This window comes from Plenodomus lingam, assembly GCF_022343315.1.
Source record: "Plenodomus lingam strain CAN1 chromosome Unknown contig_26, whole genome shotgun sequence".
Classification (NCBI taxonomy): domain Eukaryota; kingdom Fungi; phylum Ascomycota; class Dothideomycetes; order Pleosporales; family Leptosphaeriaceae; genus Plenodomus; species Plenodomus lingam.
The window spans coordinates 1,187,305-1,213,574 of NW_027093941.1; the positions used below are offsets into that span (position 1 = coordinate 1,187,305).

The 26,270-nt window shown below is 50.7% G+C and overlaps 12 protein-coding genes across 12 annotated transcripts; 4 read left to right on the forward strand and 8 right to left on the reverse strand.

The window, feature by feature from the left end:
* Positions 1-352: 352 nt before the first annotated feature.
* Positions 353-1,323, reverse strand: IAQ61_006673 (uncharacterized protein; the record flags this gene model as incomplete). The annotated part of the gene is made up of 2 exons (XM_003845517.1): positions 353-1,050; positions 1,113-1,323. 2 exons carry the CDS (start codon positions 1,321-1,323, stop codon positions 353-355), a joined length of 909 nt encoding a protein of 302 aa, XP_003845565.1.
* Positions 1,324-2,545: 1,222 nt separating this feature from the next.
* IAQ61_006674 (uncharacterized protein) lies at positions 2,546-3,079 on the reverse strand (the record flags this gene model as incomplete). Its single annotated transcript, XM_003845518.2, has 3 exons — positions 2,546-2,584; positions 2,625-2,785; positions 2,932-3,079. Coding segments are annotated over 3 exons (348 nt in total), but the record flags the coding sequence as incomplete, so codon positions are not given.
* A 627-nt stretch (positions 3,080-3,706) lies between these two features.
* Positions 3,707-4,216, reverse strand: IAQ61_006675 (uncharacterized protein; the record flags this gene model as incomplete). Its single annotated transcript, XM_066097267.1, has 2 exons — positions 3,707-4,113; positions 4,168-4,216. The coding sequence occupies 2 exons, from the start codon at positions 4,214-4,216 to the stop codon at positions 3,707-3,709; spliced, it is 456 nt and encodes a 151-aa protein (XP_065952744.1).
* A 412-nt stretch (positions 4,217-4,628) lies between these two features.
* Positions 4,629-8,971, reverse strand: IAQ61_006676 (uncharacterized protein). Its single transcript, XM_003845520.2, has 2 exons — positions 8,700-8,971; positions 4,629-8,602 (listed from the first exon to the last, which is right to left on the reverse strand). The coding sequence occupies exons 1-2, from the start codon at positions 8,745-8,747 to the stop codon at positions 6,341-6,343; spliced, it is 2,310 nt and encodes a 769-aa protein (XP_003845568.2). The 5' UTR covers positions 8,748-8,971; the 3' UTR covers positions 4,629-6,340.
* A 1,374-nt stretch (positions 8,972-10,345) lies between these two features.
* IAQ61_006677 (uncharacterized protein) lies at positions 10,346-10,996 on the reverse strand (the record flags this gene model as incomplete). The annotated part of the gene is made up of 2 exons (XM_066097268.1): positions 10,346-10,566; positions 10,888-10,996. 2 exons carry the CDS (start codon positions 10,994-10,996, stop codon positions 10,346-10,348), a joined length of 330 nt encoding a protein of 109 aa, XP_065952745.1.
* Positions 10,935-12,307, forward strand: IAQ61_006678 (uncharacterized protein; the record flags this gene model as incomplete). Its single annotated transcript, XM_003845521.1, has 4 exons — positions 10,935-10,975; positions 11,031-11,224; positions 11,275-11,635; positions 12,034-12,307. 4 exons carry the CDS (start codon positions 10,935-10,937, stop codon positions 12,305-12,307), a joined length of 870 nt encoding a protein of 289 aa, XP_003845569.1.
* Positions 12,308-13,402: 1,095 nt separating this feature from the next.
* Positions 13,403-14,610, forward strand: IAQ61_006679 (uncharacterized protein; the record flags this gene model as incomplete). Its single annotated transcript, XM_003845522.1, has 3 exons — positions 13,403-13,602; positions 13,655-13,778; positions 13,834-14,610. 3 exons carry the CDS (start codon positions 13,403-13,405, stop codon positions 14,608-14,610), a joined length of 1,101 nt encoding a protein of 366 aa, XP_003845570.1.
* Positions 14,611-15,286: 676 nt separating this feature from the next.
* On the forward strand, positions 15,287-16,305 carry IAQ61_006680 (uncharacterized protein; the record flags this gene model as incomplete). The annotated part of the gene is made up of 2 exons (XM_003845523.2): positions 15,287-15,934; positions 16,025-16,305. 2 exons carry the CDS (start codon positions 15,287-15,289, stop codon positions 16,214-16,216), a joined length of 840 nt encoding a protein of 279 aa, XP_003845571.2. The 3' UTR covers positions 16,217-16,305.
* Positions 16,306-17,028: 723 nt separating this feature from the next.
* IAQ61_006681 (uncharacterized protein) lies at positions 17,029-18,474 on the reverse strand (the record flags this gene model as incomplete). The annotated part of the gene is made up of 4 exons (XM_003845524.1): positions 17,029-17,587; positions 17,646-17,870; positions 17,923-18,103; positions 18,162-18,474. 4 exons carry the CDS (start codon positions 18,472-18,474, stop codon positions 17,029-17,031), a joined length of 1,278 nt encoding a protein of 425 aa, XP_003845572.1.
* A 545-nt stretch (positions 18,475-19,019) lies between these two features.
* On the reverse strand, positions 19,020-20,483 carry IAQ61_006682 (uncharacterized protein). Its single transcript, XM_003845526.2, has 4 exons — positions 20,242-20,483; positions 20,065-20,182; positions 19,691-20,017; positions 19,020-19,629 (listed from the first exon to the last, which is right to left on the reverse strand). Exons 1-4 carry the CDS (start codon positions 20,399-20,401, stop codon positions 19,350-19,352), a joined length of 885 nt encoding a protein of 294 aa, XP_003845574.1. The 5' UTR covers positions 20,402-20,483; the 3' UTR covers positions 19,020-19,349.
* A 2,293-nt stretch (positions 20,484-22,776) lies between these two features.
* Positions 22,777-23,634, forward strand: IAQ61_006683 (uncharacterized protein; the record flags this gene model as incomplete). The annotated part of the gene is made up of 1 exon (XM_066097269.1): positions 22,777-23,634. The coding sequence occupies one exon, from the start codon at positions 22,777-22,779 to the stop codon at positions 23,632-23,634; it is 858 nt and encodes a 285-aa protein (XP_065952746.1).
* Positions 23,635-23,780: 146 nt separating this feature from the next.
* Positions 23,781-26,066, reverse strand: IAQ61_006684 (uncharacterized protein; the record flags this gene model as incomplete). The annotated part of the gene is made up of 2 exons (XM_003845528.2): positions 23,781-25,707; positions 25,849-26,066. 2 exons carry the CDS (start codon positions 26,064-26,066, stop codon positions 23,781-23,783), a joined length of 2,145 nt encoding a protein of 714 aa, XP_003845576.2.
* Positions 26,067-26,270: the final 204 nt, after the last annotated feature.

Genomic DNA, 26,270 nt, shown 5'->3' on the forward strand with positions numbered 1-26,270 from the left:
TGGTAGGGGTCTGTTGGTTATGGGGGCCATTTTCGGAGTACGTGCGTTTGAGGATTTGAAAATGCAGAGAGTGGTACTGGTAGGGATAGGCTTTGATATCCGTGTGATTAGTGTTTGCATGTGTCTTGACGTGGATATGGGAGAGTTTAAGCGTTGATAAATTACAGGGCTAATTTGTGTTTGCGTGTTTGTGAAATACTTGACTTGATTATAGTTCTTTATCTGTTTGGCTACTTCCAGATTTTGTAGAATCTATGTTAGGTGTATTGAATTTCAAGAGGGATACTGTTTATACTTTATTTATTTATTACATTATATTCATACATGTTTATTTACCCTATAATTCATCAATTCATCTCCAACCATATTCTACCTCGACTACCCGGCCCCCCTTTTCACTAAACGCCTTCACCAACTTCTCCCGCAACCCCTTCACCGCCTCAACAGCCTCCTCATTATAGTACCCCAAAAGCTCCACCACAATCCTCTCCAGTCTCCCACACTCAACCAACGGCTGCAGCAAATACCGCTCCCACAGCTCCTCTGCCCCACGCGCCTTCCGCGCCGCCACACCATCCTCAATCACCAAATCAGTCAAATGCTTCACGTGAAAAACCACCGTAAGCGTCCTCAACCCAGGACACGCCACTGCAAGCTCAACATCGCGATTCACCGCCAGACCCTGGGGAAAGCAATCGAAGAAGCCAAAATACAAGTGTCTCAGCAGCGCGAAGCGGCCCGGCGATTCGGAGAGAAAAGCACGCAGTTCCTCGTTTGCTGATATCCGGTTCACGGCGAACGCGTTGTTCTCCAGCAACACGGTCACGGCTTCCTCCATTGTGCGCTTGGAGGCGAAGGCTGCGGCGGGAAGGAAGGTGTAGGCAAACTGGTTGGGGGCCTGTGGCGAGCAGCCTTGCACGTAGATTCTACGGGGGGAATCGAGGGTGTGGGCCCAGATGAGGAGGCGGAGTTCGGGCGGAAGGAGGAGGAAGGAGTGAAAGGTTGGTGTGGGGGTGAAGACCTTCTTCTCTTCTTGTTGAGGTACTAAGGCTGTTGATCGATAGTGGTTAGCTGATGATATTCGCTTGGTTACAGGTTATTTGATGACTAACCTTGGGACGAAAGGGGTTCGCCGTCTATCCAATTGCCACTTTTCCACGTGGGTGGTTCACTTGGAGTCCATATATCGAATGTGTCAAGGTAGGGCTCTGCGTATGGTAGGGCAGGGAAGTCTGCCAGGTTTCTGCGGTATGGCATGGGGGCCATGGGTGCGGCGTGGCGGCTACGTGGGTCTTGTTGGCGGGGGATTATGTATACTGGCATGATTGTGTGTACTGCGATGCAAGGTTAGTTGATATACTATTGGTGTTAAGTTTGACCGACTTACTATATGGTATATAATATAAAATATGGTATAATAAGTTCAAAGTGTGGGAATGACTAGTAAAGAAGGATACAGTACGGAGAAATGCTAACTTCCAAGAATGTAGTACGTGATCTTGTATGTTAATGTAGTGATATGTGACAATTGTGGCATACAAGTAGTGAAGAAGTTAAATATCTTTCGGAGGGGGGCCTACCCTCTTTTATAAAAATTGCGTAGTTGCTACAAAAAAAATCTTATTCCATCTGAAAACTGGCCCTTCCAACATGGCAGTAGTCTCCCATGGTCCCTACGATCGCTCTTGCCATCCCTTTACCAAATAATCTTAGCACGAACATTCTGCGCAGGCCGAGGCTTGGAGAGCAAGAAAATGAAAGTTCCACGGTTTAGATAAATTCAAGTGCATTGCCATGCTTTGATTGCTAAACGGGACCATATGTAGGGCAGACTAGTAGGTACTGGTATCTGGTAGGTGCAGGAAAAATTGGCAACCAAACTTGAATCGTCATGACTATACATATTTTGATATATTTCTAGAGTAAGCGTTCCATAGGAACAGTTTGAATCACAACCGGGATTATTTTTCAAGATTTTCAAAGTTTCTACAGGCAATCTGTTTAGGCTGCCGTTTTTAACGTGGTACGGGAAGTGAGAGCTAGTTTCAAGCACAGGTAAGTGCAAGACTAGGCAACCAAGAATGTCTCAAGGCCCAAAATTCTCATCAGTTTGACCTCGGCCGAGATCACGGTTTTATGGACACATATTTATTTGGTTTTGGCTGCATGGCTCGCGTTTTTCAGATGCATTGTGACCACTGCGGGATGGATAGCAAGTCCTATCAAGACCTAGTTTGGCAAGCTCCATGGCCAAACCCTATAATTCTTACTACCTTTCTGAATATATCGGGACCAATCCCGAATGCCGTACATGAGTCGCTAACGGGACGTTAGGAATGAATCCACAGGACAACTCATTAGCATGGCGCCCCTAGCACTCAATAAGTTTATGTTCACGCCTTCCAAGTATACTGAAATTAATACAGATCCCAGAGATCCTGGTTTCCGCTCTATTGTAAGCCAGAAGTTCACAAGTAATGTTATTGCCCACATGCAAGGCTCATACCCTTGGATGGCCCCAACAACACTACTCCGCTGCCTCATCCTAAACAATTTTCGTCTCTTCACCCACACCCACACATATCTAAAATACATTGCAGGTAACGCAAATCTAAAGAGCAAACTGTCTTGATACCCTCACTCTGAGTAACAAAGGCGATGGAGTCGCCCTCGCACACCATGGAGTCGATGGCAGAGGTCTCATCATCACCAACAATGATGCGGTTGCACCACTTGGGCCGCGCCAGGTTGTCAAGGCATGGGACACGGAAGTATATATACCCATCTATAGCTAATTTAGATGAGACAGGCTCACAGCGGCATCATGAACATCGATCAGTTCCCCGTGACCCGTCTCTCACGTATCCCCTATCAAACACTGATCCGATTGACGATGACCTGAGCAAAGCTGTTACAAAGTTGAATACTTACCGGCTATGATGCTTCTTTTATTGCCGCTTGCTAATGCCTGCAGTCTGGTTAAACCATTCGTACCCTTGACACCATGGATGACGAAGAGGGAAAACTTGTTGTCCACGTCGGTTTTGTTGAACGTGCCGCCGTTGGCTTTAATGAGTTTCCTGGCGTGATACTCATCAAGTATTTAGTATACATTGTATAGATTACTGAGAAGTTAACTACTGGAATATGCAATGCCTCGCGAACGATGTGTAGGCATGCCAAAATTCATCAGTAGATTTCAACAAGTATGGGGGAAATATCTTGCCTTCGTCATAAGAGAGAACTTTCAACAGTTTGTCGAGACAGAGGTAAAGGCGGGGTGGCCAATTTGGCATATATAGTCATAAACCATTGATATTTGTCAGGCTGGAATAGCGTATCTATCTCAAACCTCTTTTGAGATAGAGAGACCGCACTTTAATGAATTCTAGTCAGTTCCATGTATATTTACAGGCGCCAAAAACGCTCGAGACATACATCGAAAGACTCAAAACTTATTCGTAGCCCTCAAACATTAATATTCCTTTATCCAGAACATGTTGAATCATAATAGAAATTGCAGTGGAGGTTTACAAGTTACTTCCATCGGTTCACGAATAGTCGCAGACTGTGATAGTGGCAACTCGCGAAGTATCAAAATTATTCATGTTCATTGCAACCCACATCTAAACATTATTGTTTTCTACATGACATCTATACCCAGTCCACACCCCATGCACACAACATGTATATCCCATCCCTCTTGCTACGCCTTGGGCTCCTTACCTCCAATCTCCTGACTTTCTCTTGCCAGCCCACCCGCATCCCCTGGCCTCTCAACCTTCTTCTCATTATCCGTATCCGCCTTCCACTTCTTCAGCACATCAATGTCCACCGTCTCCAACGCCTTCTCATGCGTACACTCCAGCTTCACTCGCGGAACCTCCTTGATACCCTTGTCAACCGCGCCTTTCCACGTTGAAGCGCTTATGCAGAAGCGATCGCCGGGGTTTACGCCACTCTTGCGCAGGTCGTCGAAGTCGAGGAAGGCGGCGCTTAGGGTTGCGGCGATGGGGTTGCTGGGGCTGCACATTCCGGCATGAAGGGAGGAGGGGAGGGATTTTGAGGTTGATGAGGATTCCGAGGAGAGTTTGTGGAGGGGGGCTTTGAGGACTGGAGGGGTTGTTAGTGAAAAGGTTTTGGATTGCGGAAAGTTGTGTTACTTGCCGTTCTTCTGCTTCACGTCCATAGAGCCTTGTTCATTTTTGCCAGACATTTTTAACGAATGGTTTGCTTGTTCTTTTGGGCTGACTCTTAAGTAAGTTGATAGTTGAAGTGCTACAACTGGATCAATAGACTCAATGGTAGTTGATAAATTCGAAGTGTTGAAGAAATCAAGCAACTGCGTCACCAGAGGATCTCATATTCGTCAAGTTATCTCGTACCTGAGAAAGCGCCAGCGCTTTACTCGTTTACATCGAACATTGGTCACCATGATGCCTTCATGACCCCTTAGCGTTTCCAGAAAACACTCAGGGACACCACACAGCGAGCCTTCAAAACAACTCTTTCGTCAATCAAAAATCGCAAGAATATTCAGCAGCACCATCGCAATACAATCAGGTGAAAGTCAACGCAATTAATCATGATATTTCATCGTCCTTGACATCATCCCCAACATGCCCCGCCAAAACCTTCACTCGGTAGTCCCAATCCAGCCAAGCTTCACACCCAAATCTCGCATCCCATCTCAACTTCCCCAAGCCAGACATCTCCGCAAAACAAAAACCTCTCCTCCCACACCCTGCCAATAGTCCCATCCTATTCCCTTTCCCCAAGACAGCCCACAAGCCACAAAACACCACATAGTCCCCGCCCACCGCCCCACTTAGCACAATCCAGTACCAGCGTCACACATCGGGCCTCCCACTCGCCGACCACCGACTAAAATTCCGCTCCAAGGGGTCAACCACATACCTACAACATCCCCACGAGCACGAATGCGTACACCGGGACCAAACAAACGGATCGCATAGGCGCGCGTCGGTGGGGCGGGACAGGCAGCGAGCGAGCGGGATTTGCCGTTTAAAAGAAGGGGCAGGGGGGAACAGATGACGCAGTACCATTGATGCGTATGTACCGTAGAGCTGAAAAGCAGACCGTTGAGTGAAGGAATGCATATATGTATGCGTGCATGCAGACAAGGCAGGTAATTTCAAGGGCAGTGACTAGGTACATGTGCATACTGCGTCGTGGATGCGGGGAGACGACTACTACTCTACGCACATAACGACATGCACGAGCGTTTCACTGCTGACGACTTCGATTGCGTGGACGAGGTGAGGCAGTGAGTAAGGGGTGTAGGACGATATCGGCCGAAAAATTATCTGCCAACTGTGCGGAATCAGCTGCTGCGGGATGACAATGGGAGTGGGGAGTATTGGATTGGTCATGGTAGTTTGAATGTATGACTGGGGCAGTAAAACGCTCGAATACGTGCATATATCTCTAGGAATTCATCCTAGGACCCCCAGACACTGTGGCGTCTGGAGTAGTCAGATTCATAATTTTTAAGCTCCCGTTCTTACTGAGCTAAAATTGAGTGAAGAAGCCCGTTAGCAGAGTGCCAAGTTTACAATAACATGATGCTCAAAAAGGCCACGCAATACAAGCCCATGCGGCGTCCAAAGTCAACATGAAACAGCACAAAGCACACAGCACAAAGCCATCAGCCCAGATTGACCCGCGCACCCAAGATTATCGTGCTACATGACATATACGCGTCCCACGAATACCATCCCATCCCATGATGTGCCCAGCGGCCCAAGCAAAACATGCACACCCACAGCCACCACATGAACCATGACGTTATTAAATCAATTACGCAGTCAACTGCCAAAGAGTTTGACCAAATGACGTGAGAAATTCCAGAGACACGGGCATGCAGGCTAAAAGTGAGACTCTGGGGTAAACTACGCGATATGCATGAGAGCAAGGGGATGAAAAGTTGCCCTTTCAGAAAGAATAAAATGGGGCGGAATGCTTCCCCGCGTAACGGCAGGACAAAACTGCAGAGTGGAACAAATGGGAGAAGGGAAGCTGACATGCAGATGTTGGGAATTGGGTGCTGAATGATGATCATGCTTGGTGATGGGGTGGTTTTTATCTGAAAAAATGGCTGACATGTCGCTGAGGAAAATGCAAATCTAGGTAAACTGCCCCCTCCTGTCCCCCGCCGCATTTATGTCAGGGGGTCAGCCGGGTGCTTGTATGATAATTATCTGCATGGTCCTGCCTATACAGCTACAGTCGATGCTGATCGGTCGTCAGCACAACCCCACTGAATCCATGCAAGTTTCATCCCAAAAGAACTCGACTCCCCATTTTGGGAAGAACCTCTTCAACCCTGTAGCTTGACCCTAATCTCAGAAACAACATTTCTGATCCGTGGTTCCTTAACCTTTGACTCTGCTTGTGTAACGGCATCGCCAATGCTCAAGATGTCCCGACCAGCTTCGCAGAAGTCAGGACCAAGACACAAAAGTGTGCCTGTGGCGACAAGTGCTCGATAAACGGCTTCTGAATCGGTAGCCGAGGTCAGAATCTTTGACAAGTCGTGGAGTAGTGATAGCGCTCGGTCGGCGTTGTTTTCAGATGTCAGTAACACTGCATAATTGATGTACAAAGTAGTGAGAGCGATGATGAGGTTGCGATTGGACGATGTGAGGAAAGGCGAAAGCAGGGGATGAATGCTGTCGAACTCTTTGCTGGCCAGCTCACGACCCTTGTCCGTTTGCAACAGGTTACTGAGACACCGGATTGCCATCATGGTGTTGTTTGGTGGCGATGACTCAGTAAATATCTCAGATTCTGTCAGACGAGAGACGAGATTCTGCTCCGGAGATACCAGGAAAGCTGCAGGGCCATCAAAGGCCAGGACGAGACGCAAAAGATCAAGAGCTGGAAGGCGCTTTTCCGCAGGCCATTGTGTGGCAGCTTTGACCAATAGTTCAACACCAGTGATGTCGATACCCTTTCCGTTGCCCTTCTCCAAAGCCGTCACAGTCACATTCAGCTGCTCGATGTCTGATGGATTTAGTGAAATACCTTTCTGTCCCTCGTCGACTAGCGCCTGATTGAACTCTTGCAGCTTCTTGAAGATGATTTTGTGATTGCCAGAGGTGATTGGTAGGTAGTCTTTTTGAGGTAGGATCTTGGGTGCTGTTGGGGTGGGCGCTGGTTGCGATGCGATTTGGTTGGCATCGCCAGGACGGTATCGGGCCTCTGAGCCCCATGGGTCCGCTCCCTGGCCACTACTTTGACCTAACGTCGCACCTCGAGTGTTCTGAATGATGAAATTTGCGACCTGGTCTAGGTAGGTCAGAGGAAGCTCATTATCCTCGATGAAATTTCGTGCAGCCTCGTAGTGGTTCTGATTCAGGTTGTACGGAAGCTTTAGTGGTGGTTTTCCGTCCTCGATATCGACGTCGAAAACATAGTCATACTCCTTTCCATTATGTGAGATTTTCCGCCCACCACTTCCAGCTGAATCGACGACAGTACCAACATTGACCCATTCATTGGCCCCGGCGGACCATTGATAAGCCGATATGTTGCCATTAAGCTCTTTAATCATCTGCACCTGACCCTCTTTGGTCCCCGAACGTTGGGTCAGGAATTCAGGGCCTGGAAGCTGTTCTTTGTTGATATCTGGGACCGTTTGCTGCGGTATGGCAGAGCTCTTGACATCCTGGTTGAACTGCGCGATCTCGGCAGGGTCGGCATATCTGCTCGCATCACGCGTGAAGACACGAGCGAGCTTGTCACTTGCGCCCGTGACAATGTCTCCGTTCTCAGGGCACACAGCTACGCTCCACACTGAAATGGCAGGGTGTGTGATGGTCTGTATGCATTCATTGTTCTCCCATATCCGCACGGTGCGATCCTCGCCCGCACTCACCAAGCCACCGTTGGGCAACACCGCGAGGGAGTAGATGAAGTTGTCGTGACCGTGCAATTCTGCTACCTGCCGCCCATTCAGCGTCCATAGGCGAATGACGGCGTCATTGCCCGCAGAGGCGAATTGTGCGCCAGAAGGATGGTCCGAGGGAAGTCGGCAGAGGGCGCGCACGACATCGGGTGCCTGAATCGATCGTATAGGCGAGTCTGTGGAGGTCTGGAATATGCGAATCTGCTTATCTGCACAACCTGTGATGATGGTGCTGTCGTCATAGGCCAGTACTGACCACACTGCAGCATCGTGGCCCTTAAGTACAGTCGAGGCGCCCCATTTGCCCACCTCCCACAGCCGCGCTTCAAAGTCCCAGCCCCCGCTCACAATGTATTTGCCATGCTGACTGACGTCGAGTGCGCAGACGTTATTGCCATGACCAATCAAGAGCGCATCTGCATCATCCCCCAGACTCTTGCTTGGCTGCCGTACGTCGATGATCTGGTCTTTGCCGCCAGACACAATGAGGCCCTCGGGGTACTCAGATGACGGCGGTACAATGGCGAGAGAGTTGACGAATTCTTTGCCATGTGTCTTGATGGTGCTGTCCCACACGGGGGGTGTAGCTGACTGCTGGGCCCATGTCCGCACTGTGAAGTCCCGCGAGGCAGAGACAATAATGGATGGCGAGGGAAAGGCCACGCTTCGAACCTGTCGTGCTCGTCAGTCCAAAGCTGCCCACATGTAGTCATGTGATTACTTGTCGTGCTGGGCATGGACAATCAATCAATCAGTTTCCATTCCTTACATCATCCTCATGGCCCCGCAGGGTTGCTGACAGCTTGAAGTCGCGCATAGTTATTTTTTATTTTGGGTGAGTTGGCGCGGGGTTGTTGGCCGGTACTCGGTGGTGGGGTTGGGGGTAAAGCCTGAGCCGGCGAAGGAAGCGCTTCGAGTGCTCTAGCAGTGCATCAAGCTCATGGAATATTTCAGCTCCGTCAAAAGGTGGCGATAGAGCCGACAGTCCTTTTTTTTTGGCAATTCGTCGTGTTGTCTACTGGGTATACGTGGGGACGGTGGTAGAGCCCAGCCAGCTAAAGAGCTTCCAACAACGAGACGACGTCAAAGGCTCGCGCGCCGTAGAGACTAAGAAGTCGAGACTAACCTGATTAGGCACCCCTGTCGTTGGCCCCTCCATCTTTCGCTTACCGCACAATGGGTCTTCTTGCCTGCCGACCGGCCCGCCACCAGACATCGCGACTCCTACTCTATACCTACATGTGCATATCCCAATATCACAATAACTCCTGCGAATGACTCTCTCTCTCTCTCTCTCTCTCTCTTGCAGATTCTGCGATACTTGTTGCGTTGTCTTGGGCCATTCGCTTACAATGCATGTCCACTGCACCGTGGAACACGAACCTCCTCGCCACCTTCACTGCTTGTATATTGCCTCTCGGCTTTGCTCTGTTGCTTCCTCGGCTTCATCTGGACTCTGACTATGTGTTCTTTTCTTGGTTTCACTATACTTCTAGTCGGTCGTGTCCTGCTTTTGGAACGCAGTTGTGCCAACCCCGCTTCCATACAATCTGCGGTACTCTAGTGGTTGAAGGCTCAGGAGTCTGGGCCGCGCTCATTCTCCTTTTCAGCTTCTAGTACTTAGTACGGGAAACGTTAGCAGTCTACGCAAATGCTCTTGATACCAGCATGAAATCAATGCGTCGTCAGTCAAGCTAACACATAGGAGTACAGTGGGCAAACAATGGGCTTCACTTTGGCCCACTTGCAGAGATGAATTGCCGCACATGAGCACACTGCCCCTGCGTTTCTCATTGTCTCACCCAAGCATGCACCTGTCTCCTGTTGAGATGATGCAGCAGCGTTTTCTCGGAAGAGTACAACGTTGTGTACTGCCACTACCACTGGTTTTGTGATCCCGTCCTGCAGTCTCGACGCTGAAACATGCCTCAATAGGGATGGATCGGTACAGCATAGCCAGAACTCCTCTAACTTTGCCAGGCCATGATTCGTCGCGGTGCAACACTCACAACAATATTTCTCTCTCACTTCTCCTCCCGCGCACGTTTCTCCTAGGAAATTCCGCCCACCTGTTCGCTGGCCACCCCGTGGGCTCTCGGACAGCGGCGTTCTGGTTTCGCCGACGTTCAAACCTGGACAGCACATCCTGCGCATAGCAATCATGGAGTTGACCACACTCCAACGCCACGCAGTTCTAGGTCACTTGAACATCTCCGCTTTCTTCGTCATGCGAGCTTGGCCTGTCTTCTCATTTCCTGCGCGCGGCCAGCCAGTCTGTGGTCCAATTCGTCCCTCGTAGATCGCCGTCAGCAGCCATCAGAGCGTTAGGCCCTCGCGTGACATGGCGCTACGCTGCTTTTTCCACGAGACGCTTGACAAGTGTTCCTGTCAGGTCTGGACCCAGTGAACGCTGCGCTATAGCGAAGCCCCATCGCCTCTGTGACGAAGTGTTGCGCGTTTCCTAGTTTTGGGAGCTGACGATGCATTCTTGGAACAGCCTGTGACTTGCTTGGACAGTACCGGTAAAGCTGGGCTTGCGTAAATTCCTTTGTCGTTGACATAGGCGACTTCCAGATTTGACGCCAGCTCCAGACCTACAAATGTGTGCCAATCTCTCATTTCTGCTCCCTGTTCTGCTCTCGTAGAATACGTTCAGCATGTATAAAATTTGCCGAGCCATAGCTTCAAAGACCCCTGAGTAGACACTCATCCATTATCTCTGCTGCATTCGGATTCGCTTGCCTAACGCCTGACGATCTCGGTAACCTTGTATCAGCCCTACCATATTCTCGGACCCACAGAGCCACTAATTGCTCTGTCGACCCTACGTACCCCTAGGCGTCTTAAGCAAGGCCCCTGGACTTCATTCAATTGGGGCAATTCAAGGTGTGGACCAATCTTCCTGCTCTTTGGGATATAAAATGGTCGATTGCCTACGTTCAAATCTCATCAACTACGGCGACTTCTTCTAGCCCTCTCCTCATACACATTTGCAATACCGATCATGGATGCACCAACACTAGAACTCATGTCTGCATTGGCATCGTAAGTACCATATCTTCTCATCGGGGACTTCTTGCTAAGTCTTCTTCCTCTCCAGACTGTTTGAGAGCGGCAAATATGCAGATCTGACCATAGTCTGTGGAGCAAAAAGATATTCGGTCCATCGAGCTTTGCTTGCGACCCGATCAACATTCTTCGAGGGGGCATGCCGCAGCGGATTCCGAGAGGCAGAATCTGGCATCATTGACCTCACCGAGGAGGACGCTGAAGCCGTGGACCACATGGTTCACTGTGCGTATGACCTCAGCTATTGACAGCGAGTGAAGCTAATGGATCCATAGACTTTTACCACAATGATTATTTGACCAGATCAATGTCTCGCTGGTCTTCACGTCGGTCTTCTCTGTCTAATTCGCCGATTTCCATGCGACCAATGAAACGTCCCACCCCAAAGAAGCTCAACTTTGCCCTATTGGAGGATCCGTTGCTGGCTCAGGCCAATGCCACTAACACCGCACCCATCACTGCTCCTGCAGGTGAACCAGAATTTCAAAATTTGGATCTTTCTTCCAAAAATTCCGATATGCCGACGACCGATAATATTACGGATGACGATACAGAGAGTGTTGGGTCGGAGCCCGAAAGCGAAATCGAATCGTCGCATCTGATTACACACGCCAAGGTGTATGCGATCGCCGAGAAGTACGTATGACCTTACACAGGTTTTCCTCTAGTTGTAATTTTGCCTAAACTACGCCCCTGTATGCCAGCATCCTTTCATTTGCGACCGCATGTTTTCCTCTGCCTATGCATGCGCTGTGTCGCACGGCGGAATAAATCCGTTGGACCCACCATTTGCGTCACTGGGATTACCAGCAGCCAAATCACCGTGTGGTTTACATTCCCGTCTTCAGGCCGCCGGACGCATTTTTATCACGATTGACCTGCGTTCTTTTTGATCCAATCAGGGCTTCTGGAGAAAAAAAGCAATCTGTACTGCTGACTGAGAAAGCTGTGTCAATTTTTTGGTTGTCTTGTCAAAGAACGCATGCCGACCTCGTCATTTGTGGCTACGATAGAGTGCTAACAAAACACTGTAGGTATGGCATAACAGGACTGAAAGCGCTATCACGCCAAAAATTCGCCGATCAGATCGATTTGCATATGAGCAGCCCGGACTTCGCAGAAGCCTGCCAAGAGGCGTACGAAAGCACATATCACACAGATCGAGGTCTGCGGGACGTCATTATCCAGGCTTTCCGCTCGAACCCAGACCTGTCTCTCCGCCCAGATGTTGGCATGGCCGTCAGAGAGACCCCAGGTCTTGCATGGGAGCTGTATCAAATGGCAAGCGGCCTTCCTGTCACTTCATGAAGATTTCAAAAGTCTCCAATCCTTGCTCTCAGCTGTGCGTAGTGTAATGCACCCCGCCCTTCAGCGCCTCCACAACGGTTGCATTTACGCCCTGAAACTCGGATGACCACGTCAGCTCATTGACAGATCTATGGTCCGGTGGTACAGTACAGATTTTCCAACGAAGTGCAAACCTACCCCGCCATCAGCAGCCACTATCCCCTGGATAGTGTGTTGACAATCAGCGCGCACTACAACCCTGTATTATCGCAGCTGCAGTCAGCTACTCCAGCCACTCTAAGCTTAGCACATGAGACAGGGCCCACGGATTTTCATTAGTCTCTAGACAATTCTCCGAGTGAATGTCTTGCTCATTGAAAGATCATGATTTTGACTAGCACGTCCTGCTGAGCGAAAGGCTCCTAGAGGCTGATGCACAGGTGCGGACAGTACTTGAGCGGTACTATTCAAAGTAGCGAGGCCCATGGGCGAGAAAGAGCACAGGATTGCATTTGTAGTTAGTGACAACCCGCGGCAGTTGTTTATTCTCAAACAAACTTGGTGTCTTGGAAGCCACCTAGACACCACATCATCCACTGTCAGCACTTGATCATGTTGATTGTTCTCGAGATGAAATTATTTCCCCATGACCATCGATCCCGTTGCGATGGTATGCCGACTGGAGCTTACATCGGCTGTGCATAGAGTACGTAGGTGATTCCCAGTTTCTTATTCAAGGTGCCTAACTATAGTAGGCATGTAGCCATCCCAAGCTTTCCTTTCTAGTCCGCCTACCGTACACGGACAAAATGCCCTCCGATGAAGGCCGACAATACCTGTAGATCTTTCCCTAGCTTTCTTTCTGTCACTTACCAATGCCTTGGGGAGATGTTCGCCCAGAGTAGGCTAGGGAGTTGCTGATGATTACTTTTGCATTTCGTGGCTTGGAGTGGGGAGCGACTTGGACGGCTGCGGTGGGTCGGCGGCTCACTTTGCGGGAAGCGGGCACTAGACCATCTGGAGACTAGCGTGAACCGGACTCTGGATGCTTTCCCCCCTTGTTTCCATCGCCATCAACGCGTCTTGTGTTGATGACGCGCCAGTTCAATACAAACAATGTCGGGCTTCAACTTTGGCGCCACTCGGCCTGCATCGACACCCTCTCTCATCGCGACAAGTGGTGCTTCATCAGCAGGGGCATCTTCAGCCGCAGCGCGGCCAACTGCAAAGTCCAAAAGCGGTGCCATCACCAGCTCAGATAATACAAGCATCATGAGTTTGTTCGCACAAAGAGCTTGTCCCCAAGCAGTTCTCAAGTAGGCACTCCCTGTCAGGTTCGTTAGGATTTCAACGTCTCACACCTACCAGGTCTTACAAGTCAGGTGACTACACCGATCTGATTATCAGCTGCGGGGACCTCATCTTCAATGTGCATCGAGTCGTCGTTTGCTCAACATGTGACTTCTTCAAGAAGAGTGTTAGTTTCGGAAAGGTAATTCTCATCCCACTGTCCGCCCGTTAGACGAAGTCATGCTGAAGCCTCACAGGAACAAGAGGACGGCCGTATCAACCTGCCAGATGATGATCCAGAAATGATACGTCGTCTTATCGCCTTCTGCTATCTGGGTAACTACGACCCTTGTGATGACCTTTTCTTGAATTCTCTCGACAGTCTCAAACAATATGCATCCACAACTTCACTCGCGCCCACATCTCATTCTCGATATCGTAGAGGCGGACTATTCGCCGCTCCGGACCCTTGTTCATGCCTGATGCCCATGACACAGAACTTCAAGCAAGCTATCATGAAGCCAAAGTCAGATGGCGTCCCGTCCGACTACACCATAGTCAAGAAGCCTGATCATAGCGCCGAAGTTGCGGAGCCTCTTACCATACACGCGACAATGTATGCACTTGCCGATAAGTACCAGGTCGATGGACTCGCGGCGCTTGCGCGTGACAAGTTTGAGTCGTGTCTCCACCACCATGCAAACACGAACGATTTTGTGAACGCCGTTCAGATAACGTACTCTACTACACTAGAGACGAATCGGAGACTCCGTGACACGGTGTACAATGCGTTTCTGACACATTTCCACGTCAACCTCGCGAGTATACCCGGTATCGAAGCGAAGCTCGAATGCATTGATGATTTGTCGTTTCATCTGATTAAGGCGTGGCCCCTCAAGACTGAGCCGGCCAAGCCTGCTACAAAGCCTATAAATTCGACGCCTGGCTTATTCGGACTACCCAATATCTCGCCGGCCGCATCCTCGTCTGCTGCGCCGCAACCTTCTATGAGCCTTTTTGGGCGCTCACCCTAAATATTAAGGAGCCGGGGTAGTAGAAATGTCCGGAGGAATCTCAGTATGTAGTGATACCCCTCTTCCAAATCGCCTCTATTTTCTATGGCCATTTCACATTGCCACTGCTCGCTGTCGATCCTGCACGTTGAAACTGAGCGACACACGAAGGAGGCGGAGTCAGTGGTAGTTCATCTGATTACGATAAACATGAGTATACTAAGCTTCAATAGATGAGATAGACATTTCTAAAACTATTTTATACGAGGTCCTTTTCATATAACTGCGCTGTTGCCATTGACAGACGCTCCTTCTATGGTCGCACAAGCACGTTTCGTGACACATTCCAGGTACCACCGCACTGCACGTCCGCACTGCAACCGACACATCGCTCTCTTCCCTTCCAAACTCCAGCAACCGCAACCATCATCGCAACTACTGCATTCGAAATATTTCACTACTCTGCAACTGTATATACAAGCACCATGATCCTCCATCTCCTTCAGCATTGGCCCGATACAATTCCAAGTGCACACTCTGCTATCACACCAGTACAACATTTGGATCGACGTCTTGGGATTGTGATTCTTTTTGACATAACATAACATACCAAACAACCTACACGCATCTCTTCGGATCAAATACCCCCATCGTAATCCTAATCATACCAACAACAACACCATCAAACCCTCAAATCATGCCCTCCCCAAAGGACACCACGATAACCGTCCTCCCCCACCTCTCTCTTTTCGCAGGCTTCGGCCACCCAACAACCGACACCCCCCACCCAGCTCAAATGCGCGACGGCACACCACGCAATCCACATCGTGACGGCAACATCAACGCAATGACTCAAGCAGAGTTCGACGCCCTACCCACTTGGTCCGACATTGAAGACGACCCAGAAGACAATCGTCTGCAACAACGTCCACGTGATGGACCACCACGTTACAGCACCTGCATGCAAGAGTCCTGCCTCACACCCCTCCTCCCCCGCATCACCCTTGTAGAACATGCTGCCCACGAAGAAGATGACTCGAAACATGGGTTCTGGGGCGAGCGCGCAGCGCAGACGTATGATAGCATCCTTACGTCTTTTCCTGCGTTCAGAAGGAGCAGTGCGGCTGAGATGTGTGAGAGGAAGACAAGGGGTGCCGGGAGGAGAGGCATGTGGGCATCATGCTTTTTCTGGGTTGCGCTGGGGATGGGTATGTTGGTTTTGATTGGGGTCGGGTTTGCAATTGATCTGGGTGCTAGTGAGTTTGGGTTTGGGACTGGCGTTGCGGCGTACATGGTCAGTGGGGCAAGGCATGGGAGTGTGAGTGTTAGCGGAGGAATGCGCGAGGTCAGCTATTCCCATGCCCATTTCCATCCCTCCACCGCACCGCGCAAACATCTCACAAAACATAAAACTAACACAAGAATTACCACATAGATGCACTTTTGCCTCACACCACCCAACCGCTTCGCCCCGACATCGCAAACATGGCACTACATTGCGCCCCTTGCCCCGACTCGCTGCACAACCCAGGTCCTGACGCTCAGCGCCGGTCCCGCCGATGCCTGGAAATTGCATAGCAGTGATGAACTCCGTCTCGGCAATGCGGCGGGCCCCCGCGTGGCTTAGGGGAATCCGCGGGTGCAGCCAGAGAAGGCGTATGTTTCGCTGGTTGAACGAGTTCACGCGTTGGAGTCGGGCGATGATCTTGCTGAGGAGGGGGGACTGGGGTGGGGCGGAGGGGATGAGGAGGTGGAAATCCGAGGCCGTGGAATGTGAGGTGTGGAATGAGATGGTGATGGGTAGTGTATGCGGAGTTGGGGAAATGTATTATTTACATCAGGGTGTATCATATGGAGTTGGAAGGCCGGATTGGAGATATTGCTGGCATGGATTCATATGTATCTTGCTAACGTACACATATATGAAGATTACTGGCATACCGTTTCTCCATTCAGAGTCCCCGAGGTCTTTGACTCACATGGGGACCCCATACAAACACCTGAGCACGATCCTCCCATTTCGTCCATGCTTCAATAAACAAATGTTCCAAACACAACATAAAACCAACCTAGTGGTAATTGAGACTTAAGTTGTGGGGTTGGAGGTGACATGGTAGATTTTGGGAGCGTGGGTGAGGTTTGAAGACTTTCGAAGGGGAAGTGTGCGGGGAGGGAAGGTCAGTACATATGAAGATTGCGGCGCTATGAATACTTGACGCCACGAGCGCGTTTGAGCTTAAGATGGGTTGGATCTGACACTTGTTACAAAATTTAAGGCACGTGAATTCGATTTCAGGATCGATGGTATTAGCAGGTGGATATAAATGTCGTGCTAGCATCTAAGTAATACATGGCTTTAGGTATAGTCCATCACTCCATACTTGAATCCATGGAAAGAAAACTTATTCAGGGATCGCAGAGGATTCCGTAACACCAACCCTAGCCCGACCTATCCAGCCGTATCTCCGACCACTTAGTAGAAGGCCACACAGATTCTGGCTTTGCACCCTCCTCATCAACGCAGTGCTCTTGGACCTCTTCCGACTCAGTACTATACAACGAAAGATCATCAGGAGATATACTGCTTGCATTTCCCGCACTCCTCGGGCCCGCGGGATAGATTGGGTTGCTCAAGCTAGTGCCACTGGGCGGGGTTTCCTCAAGTATAGATACCATTTGCACACTATCTGGCCCGAGGGCTAGGGAGCTTCGAACGGCAAAGTCTCGCGTCGTGCTGATGACGTCTTCATTCTGTTGCGGCTGATCGCGCGTACGTTTGAATATTCCGCGAGAAAGACTGCGAAGAAATGTTCGATGGGCAGATGATGGAGGCTTTGTGGTGACGGAACTGCTGGCGGGTTGTGTGCCTACGAAAACTGGGGTTTGAGCTTGCACCGGGCGGACGCGGGTGCCCAGGGCGACTCGGGTGATTAGGTCTGCCATGGACATTTCTATGTTGAGTTTGATGAGGTAGGCGAGGGGGTGGAATATGGCGTAGCTTTGATTGGGGATTAGCTTGCTAGGGTGAAAGTAGGGGGAATATGTTGAGTCCTTACACGAAACCGTTTGGAATGTCCATGGCTGCAATGATCATGACGTCCATTAAGATTGATACCACAATCATGCGCTGGTTGAAGCGGACCAGGCGATCGTATTTGTGTAAGCCGTTTTTGACGAGGTTGCCTTTTACGACTCGTATGAAATAGACGTTGAGGGCTGCGTCGACGAATAGGTAGATGACTTTCTCCACGCGATCCCAGTATGTGTTGGTGCGGACCCACCTGTACCTACAGTCAGTATATGTGTGGTTGAATATTTGAATATTTCACCTACCTCGGGCTGATTTGAAGACTGGCTGGAATCCAAATAATATAAACGCTGAGGCAAAGCAACGAGATAATGAACGCAGTTCCCCACATGAGCTGCTGTCCTCGCCTTCTACTTTGTAGAATGATTCGGATTCGATTGATGATGATCTGAAGTAACAACTGGATTTGAATCGTCCAGCAAAACACTGAAAACCGTCAGTCTTGTTCATAGATGCCATGTCTGCCTGTGAATTATACACGCACAAATGGACATGTAAAAGTAGAAGCTCGGTCGAATCACTCGCAGAAGAAATAACAGGCATTCGATCGCGATGACGACGGAAGCAGCCCACTCCAGCCATACCATCCACAGGTAGACGCTTTTCCAAGGCTTCGCGCTCCGCCTGCTTTGTCGGACTACGGTGTATGCTGCTAGAATGGCAAAGACGCCGGCCAAAGCAAATGCCGTGCTTGCAAGAGCAATATCGAGCCGAGTGATTTTCAAAAGCTGATATCGATCTGAGATGAAGGGACCCCATGGACCATATCCAGCGTCGGGTAAGATTTCTTCGTTCATTTTTTATTCTCCAAATTTCGAATGAGGACAGTGTATCGTGACATTGACTGAAGTGTGATTTTCATTCGTGATACAGCTTGTGGTCTTTAAGGGTGCGATGATGGCACGATGCGCGAAGGTCTCAGGATGAATATTAAAGTCTTGCGAACTCCTCGGCGCTGCCACTTGCCACATCATGAACGGGTCAGAGAAAAGACTACGGGCATATTCAAGAAGCAGTGATGGTGGCGATGATGCTCATCAAAATGTCTCACCGGATGCTGATCACAAGATGTGCACGAACTCGGTATCTGATTGTTCCTAACGTTTCCATGTGTGCAGTGTCTGACGCCTCATCATTAGTCAAAAGACGACTGCACATGGAGGTTTGCGGACAAAAATTGTCTGTCTAATTCTGCAACCAAGGAATCATCACGTACAAATCAAGAGGTCTTAGACAGTACGTATTTGGTTGCAGCTTGACATTTGCGTAGGAAGGGCGGTTCTCCGGCAACGATGATTAGTTGATAAATGGCCAAGTAAAGATACAAACTCGTATCTGTATCAGGAATTTGATTATAATGCTAGACACCCAACGCGTCAATTCGACGCAATTCTTCCCCCGTATTAAGGGCACGGTTGACGATTCAGAATTCCCGAGCCAATGCTGTTCGTGCTTTGGAGTGGGCCACAAGTTCCTGACTAACCGCTTGAATCTTTAAAAGCAATAAAGTATACGCACTACTCGATCCATATTCGAGTGTAAACGCATGTGCGTAAATGCGAGGACGGCACTGATATTCGGAGGGCATGGTCTCAGGCCTGCGTGCAGTACGTCATGATTCCCCATACCTACTCAATAGCAACGACTACTGCCTCCATCCCCATTCCGTTCGCTACAGTCTTGCATTGGGCACTGTCTTAGGAGTGATGTTTTCTGGAGTCACAAATGTACCATATGTACCGCTTGCAGCCTCACTCAACAGTGTCTCAGATTTCGACTGCGAGAACAAGCTGCGCAACTTCCTCTCCAGATCCAGACCTTTGGACTGCCACTGAATGCCCTCTTCGAACTCATCAAACGTCAACCCTGCTTCTTTTGCGCGTTGTCGAATTCCGCGAGTCCGTACAAGCCAGATTAAATGTGACGTCACCATGCTCATTTCAATCGCGCAGCTATGATGGGAGATTAGCTGCGGGCACAAATGCAATCTGGGCCATCAACATTCCGGCTTACCATAGTGCATACATGGTGCCGAAAAGGACGTCAAACTCGTTTTGGGCAACAAGGGCCATGAGAGAGAAGAACGCCCCGTTCCAGTCGATAGTCAAGAAGACAAAGTCGATCCCCACGACGCGCCCTCGGCGCTTCAATAACTCGAAGGGGATCGGCACATAGCCCAAAAGGAGGGTGAAGACGGCAATAAACCCGATGATGAGTACAGGCCAACTGATACCTCGCGAGTATACAGGTCGAATGGCGTATATGAGCCCTGCTTCGACTGCAGTGAAGATGGCAAGCAGCAGTATCAACAGCAAGGAGGCTGTCCACGTTCGCCATTTACTTTTTGCCAATCAGCGTCGTGCTTGAAGTCCCAATTGTCCACTCACCGGCCATAGATCAGACATTGCGCCCAGCTGACACCGCAGAGAACACAGAAACATTGCGGCTGGATGATCAGAGGCAGGTTGAATTGTTGCAGCACTGCGTAAACGCCAAACGGTACGCCTGCATGCACGTCAGGCCACCATTCACCCAACCCAACACCAGCCACGGTACTAGTTTACCTGACATGGACCAAATGAGCATCATAGACGGCGGTAGCCCTTCTGTGTTTTTCGTTCGATAATTCCGCCATATCTGCGGAAACAGCTGCACGCACCAGCACACCGTGCCTATTGTGCCGAGGACATTAGCAGCCACTGGTATCGACTCCTGCGGCGCCATTACTGTCTGTATAGCTGGTATCGGAGCGAAATCCAGAGGAAGATGGCAAGACTTTGCGAAATTGGTGTATGCACACGTGGACTGTTTTTCCTCGGAGAAGAAAAAACCCTGACGTTAGTTAACGTTCAAGTAACGACAAGGATGCGCCGGTTTCCATAGCGTGACATGTGCGGGGGACGGATGTGGCTTGCACGCGGCGCAAACCGTTTCGCTGGAGGTTGGAGAGCGCTCATTCTCCTTTGGTCGTTGAACAAGGATCGTTCTTGTTTGGGTTCTTTGTCTTTTGACGTGTCAAATTCTACGAGTTGTACCGTACCGGTACAGGTTCATCCTCGGGGAATACCGTAGCGGTTGGTTACAACAGATAACATTATGACCATGACTATCAGCAAGCACGTGGACATACTCTTGCGCAACGACAGAGAAAAAAGCCACGGGAAATGAACAAGACCCCATCTCAAGCGGGGCCCACTGATTTATCAACCGTCCCTCCACTGCGCTATCCCTCGTTCAAAATTACAACTTGCACTGCACATCCAAACACACCACCGACCTCACTGTACCTCGATGCTACATATTACGACGTGACTGCACACGCCACGCGGAAGCGCGGATAATCCTGCCCCTAACCCAAACCAGGTGTCGCGCATCCGAGTCAAGACACGCAGAGTACGGCCGAACACCAGCCGCAAACAGGTTACAATTTCCCATGCGCTTGCGTTGGCCTGATAGAGTAGGGAGGCTGCAACGACATGAGTCCTGGCCCTTTGCGCTGTCCTGCGGCGATGAAGAGGGATTGTGGGTTTGTGTAGATCGGTGTGGTGGCGGAGATGGGGAGGGCTGGTGTTGGGCTCAGGAGTGAGGTGGAAATGGGTATGGTACGTACCGTATGGTAGGTTTGGATGAAAGTTGTGCTGCTTGACATGGCCATCTCTCCAGGCAGACTGCCGGACAGGTCCACTGACACCTATGACGACAGAACCAAGGCGAATCCGCCGAAAACATTCTTCCTTAAAGTGCTGACACACTCTCTTCCCCCCCCCAGAATAGAACATGAAATAGGGGGGGAATGAAGGGAGGAGCGTGTTCTCAGCAGGTAGGTGCCGTACCGTCATCCACATCAAGCCCATCTCCCACCACCACAAAAAACCCCCCAAGCAAGACACCACCGCACAACCCCAACCCTCCGAACAACGAGTCAAGCCCCTACGCAAGCCAACTTGCCAGCCGCGATTGCAAGACTTCGCGATCGGCAGGGGTGCAGGAGTGATGGACTGTCGATCATTATCAGCCTTAGCACGACATCACCTCTGTGCTCACTCAACAGTGCAACGCCGCGCCGTCGCCGTCGCCGGCGAAAAATGAGTGGGAAAGCTTGGTATGGGAGGGTGAGATAAGGTAGATATGTTGGGGTTAGGCGTGTACGCGTATGGCACGTACGGTATGGTTGTACGGTTGGTTGGATGGATGGATGGGGTGGTGTGCGTGGTGGGGGGGTTTGGGTATGGGGATGTGTGATGGGGTGTGCAATGTTTGGTTGTGATTTATTGTACAACTATGTTATACAGCATGACTTCACAATTGCTCTCTCTCTCTCTCCTAGTTCAAGATATCCATACAATACAATACCCATGAAATTCAACATCCGCCCACATCCACCTCCCAATCCATACCGCTCCCCCTGACTCGCCCCGCCGATCCCCTCCAAACCACATGGCACAATCATCCACTCTCCAATCCACCAAAAAAAATTCCCCCCAGCATAGACTCCCTACCTCACTTTTCCAACCCTCAATACCAGACCCCCCATTCCAACCCACAACACCAAACCCCTCTTCAAACCTCCATCCCAATCAAGCCCAATTCCCCAACCATCGAACCGTAACTAGATAGCCCATACCACACCAGCGCTCATGTGACAAGAAATACAAAGTAAAATGCACGTCACGCACAAGCCTCTACCTCGCCGATCCCTTTCACAGCGTGCATCCCAGCACGGGGATTTTGAGTCGTGTAATGCAGCGGGGGTAGGATAAGGGGGGGGGGGATGTGCGTGCATTATACCGGTACGTGCGTTGAGAATCTGCAAATGTCCCAACTGATACCGTGTATGAATCAGCGATCCAAACAATCCCAACCCAGCACCCGGGCAAATATATATAGTAAGCAAACGATGCCGCAAAAAACTTTCTCATCTGCCAACTCGCCCGTGAGAAAAAAAAGCAAAACAGCATCTGACTCTAGTCCTTCTTTTCACTGTGTTTGATCATCGTCGCTCGTTTTTGACGGGGAGATAGTTTTTTTTTAATCTTTGTCATTTGGGATCCCATACATCAATCGCACAACACCTTGCAAACCAACCACCACAAACAAAAATGCGCGCCACCATCATCCTCGCCGGCTTCGCCGCCCTCGCCGCCAGCACCCCCGTCAACGTCCCCGTCGTAGGCAACGTCCCCGCCGTCGGCAACGTCCCCGACACCGCAAACCACATCACCGCGGTGCCCGGCCTGAGCAAGCGCGAACTAACGACGCTCCCTCTGGACGTAGTCTCCAACCTACCCATCGACAGCTCCCAGCTCCCCGTCGACCTATCCAGCTTGCCCGCCGACGCCGTGAGCCTCGTGGACCTCTCGAAGCTGCCCGTCGATGTAACGGGACTGCCAACGGCGGTGTTGAATGTAATCGGCGAATTGCTGAACTTGTTGGATGTCACCAAGCTCCCTGTCAACGTTGCGAATTTGCCGGGTCAGGTGCTTTCGATTGTGGGGGATGTAAAGGGGATTGTGGATGTTTCCAAGATTCCTGTTGATCTTTCCAAGCTGCCTGTTTTGTCGAGTGTGGATGGCTTGTTGAAGCGTGAGAATCTTATTGGGCACCCTGTGAACGCACCAGTTGTGCACAAGCCCAGTGGTAAGGGTCTGGTTGGAAAGATTGACGTGCCGGTGAAGCGTGATGGTGTTGCGCTTTCGGCTGTTGCTAGTTTGTCGTTGTCGGCTGAGGCAAAGGTTGAGGTTGAGGCTACGCTGCGCCAGGTTACTGCGTTGCTTACTGCCCTTGTTGAGAGCGAGGTTCTGGCTACTGCGCATGTGGGTGTGGATGCCAGTGTCAACGCTACTGGAGCTGTTAACGCGTCTGTTGATGCGTCTGTCGATGCGTCCGTTGCGGCCAACATTGAGGTTTCCGCTACTATCAAGGCTGCGCTCAGCATTGTTGCCAGCCTGTTGGCTTAGAGCATCGTGGTCGGTGGATATGACGGTCGTCAGACTATCGATCGGGGATAGACGGCGTTTTCTTCAACGCGACATGTATTGGTAGTTCCATAGTACAAATACCCATTTGTCTTTTCACAACCCATGAACTCCTCATGACATGCCAACTAATTATTAATTTCGCTGTAGAGAAAGTCCGCAAGCGACGCGTCGCTCAAAACGTCCTCGGCTGACCACCGTTGTATACCCCCCTCGCCAAAAGCAAAGTCATTTTCGATTTGCGTAAACAGATAGTGATTCTGCTCATCCATCGTCCACGACCACGGCGTCGGCGGATTCTCCAAACTAACCATACCTGACTGCGGCCCATTCGACGGGGCCACAACCTCCGCTTCCACGACATCTCGCTGCGGCACCGCTGAACCCGACGACGCCCGCTCACTCGCAGGCCGACTGGCCGCACTCGCAAACCCGACATCATCCGCCTCAACCGCCAACCGCGAGGCCGTCTCGCGGTCCAGGTACTGGAAGAAGAGTTGCAGAACCCAGTTTGTGACCTCCCACGTCTTTTGCAGTTCCTGCAGTCCCAACAGACAGAGCTTGGCGCGGTGCTCGGCCAGCGTCCTGTTGATGCCGGTCGAGCGTCTGAGATTGGCGACGTGGATGCACAGCGTGTTGAACAAGTTGGTAATGACGTGAATCTGCGCATGGCCAATGTTACCACTAGGTAGCATATCTTCGACGATGCGGGAATTGCGTGCTGCTGCCTGCAAGGCAATGTTTCCGTCGACTTCTGCACTGATGTGCTCATCCAGGAGGAAGCTTGTGCGATAGAGGAGAATCAGGAGATTGTTGTAAGCTAGATGGAGCATGCTGGCCTGGAAGCAAGGTGGCTCGCCCGTGTCATGATTCAATTGCATGACTTCTGGCAAGCCTGCTTTCCATTGATAGAGCGCGTCGCGGATGCTCGCACGGTCTTCAGCAAGGAGCGTTCGTTTGGGCAGGTATCCGGCATCGACCACCTTACCCAGGAAAACGGCCAACTCGACCATGCCGATTATATGGGCTGTATACCGATGGACGTTTGCTTCTGATGTCGATGGGCCGAAAGCAGAGACAAAGTCCGAGGCTGTCAGAGGCTCGACATCGCAATCTTCGTCGCGAATCCGATTGGGAAGGCCGAGGGCAGACCCACACTGCCGCTCACGTACATATAGCGCCCACCATAACCGCCTTGTGAGTCTTGTCATCTTGCCTTCAGTCTCTCCTCCCGATCGATGCAGGGCTCTCGTTTGCGACAGACTGATTGCCGTGCCGAGCCAATGCCGAGCATCCTTTTCCAACAGGGCGCCTGCTCGCCAGAAGCTCATCAAGAATAACGCCTGGATGACGATGATCTTGTTGCTCTCATAGGTGGCATCGTAAATGTCTTTTGCTCGAATGTAAAACAGCCATTTAGCTCGGTGTCGATTGCCCCAGCCCAGACTCGTGAGCGTTGCCTCACCACAATGGATTACCCCGATGAAGAGCATGGCCTGCAACAGTAAAGGCGACACTCTGCCATCACGGTGCAGATCCCAAAAGTCGGCTTCATCGATGATGGCGAAGTGCGGATGGAACCATTGAAAGTACGCCTTGAGTAACTCTTCCCGAACGGCAGCGGGCGGAAAGGAAAAGGCACCTTCTGCCTGAAGAGCTTTCATCCGGGCACGACGACGTTCAGCTTCCCATTGCGGAACGAATGCCTCTGCTTTGGCGGCACTGGGGACCGCATGACGGAAGACGGACTGTCTACGTTCTGCGGCGGCGGGTGAAGGTTCCTCGGTGACATAGCGCAGCGAGCTCGACTCGCCCAGAAACACGGCATCTTCGCGATCGGGTTGCGTGGAGTCTAGTCGCGAGAGATCATTATTGTGCTCGGATGGCACCGATGGAATCGCAAATTGATACTGACTTGCACTTGTCGAGGGCTTGCTGTACGTCAAGGGGCTATGGAAGTTTGTCGTCGACATGGAGGCCAAGACATGGGATACAGCGACTTCATCCTCGTGACGATGCGGGTTCAAAGGAGGCTTTGAGTCCTGTTTCGGTGACCTGTACTAGTCAATCAGCATCATGACGGAGTACTACTACTCCTACTACAAAATGAATGATGCAAATCCCGAATTCTAGCTAATCCACATCCCAGACCGGAACACCTCTTACTACCCTAACCATCCCAACCACCAAACTCACCGTCCAACCTCCGGCCGCCGCACCTTGACATCCGGCTCCGCCCTAGCCTTCCTCACATGTTTCCCACGCCTAGACTCGCGGGTCTCGCAGTGCACATTGCCGGCCCTGCAATTCCCACACGGCTGGCGCTCGGTAACATCGCACTTGACGCGGCGCGCATTACAGGTGGTGCAGGCCAGTTTGGCGCGTTTCTTGGGTGGTGGTGATGGGTTGGACATGGTTCCGAGAGGGGGGTGGGGATGTGATGGGGGGTACGGGATGGGGAAGAAGGCGAAGTTGAAGTCGGCTATTAGGGTGCAGGGGGTTGTACTCATGCGCTCGGGTAGTTTGAGTATCATGTGATTTGCCAATGCTACATCCTGGCTATTTTCATAACACAAGCCAAGTAACGTGATCCTCAAACTAGCCGAGATAACTAGTAC

Excerpts from the sequence above, each read along its gene's own strand:
- IAQ61_006682 (XM_003845526.2), bottom strand. The coding sequence starts at position 20,401 with ATGGCGCCGCAGGAGTCGATACCAGTGGCTGCTAATGTCCTCGGCACA. Across the intron at positions 20,018-20,064 it reads CAATGTCTGATCTATGGCCG|TAAATGGCGAACGTGGACAG; the intron begins GTGAGTGGACAA and ends ATTGGCAAAAAG. Across the intron at positions 19,630-19,690 it reads GGCACCATGTATGCACTATG|CTGCGCGATTGAAATGAGCA; the intron begins GTAAGCCGGAAT and ends CTCCCATCATAG.
- IAQ61_006676 (XM_003845520.2), bottom strand. The coding sequence starts at position 8,747 with ATGCGCGACTTCAAGCTGTCAGCAACCCTGCGGGGCCATGAGGATGAT. Across the intron at positions 8,603-8,699 it reads TGCGGGGCCATGAGGATGAT|GTTCGAAGCGTGGCCTTTCC; the intron begins GTAAGGAATGGA and ends CGAGCACGACAG.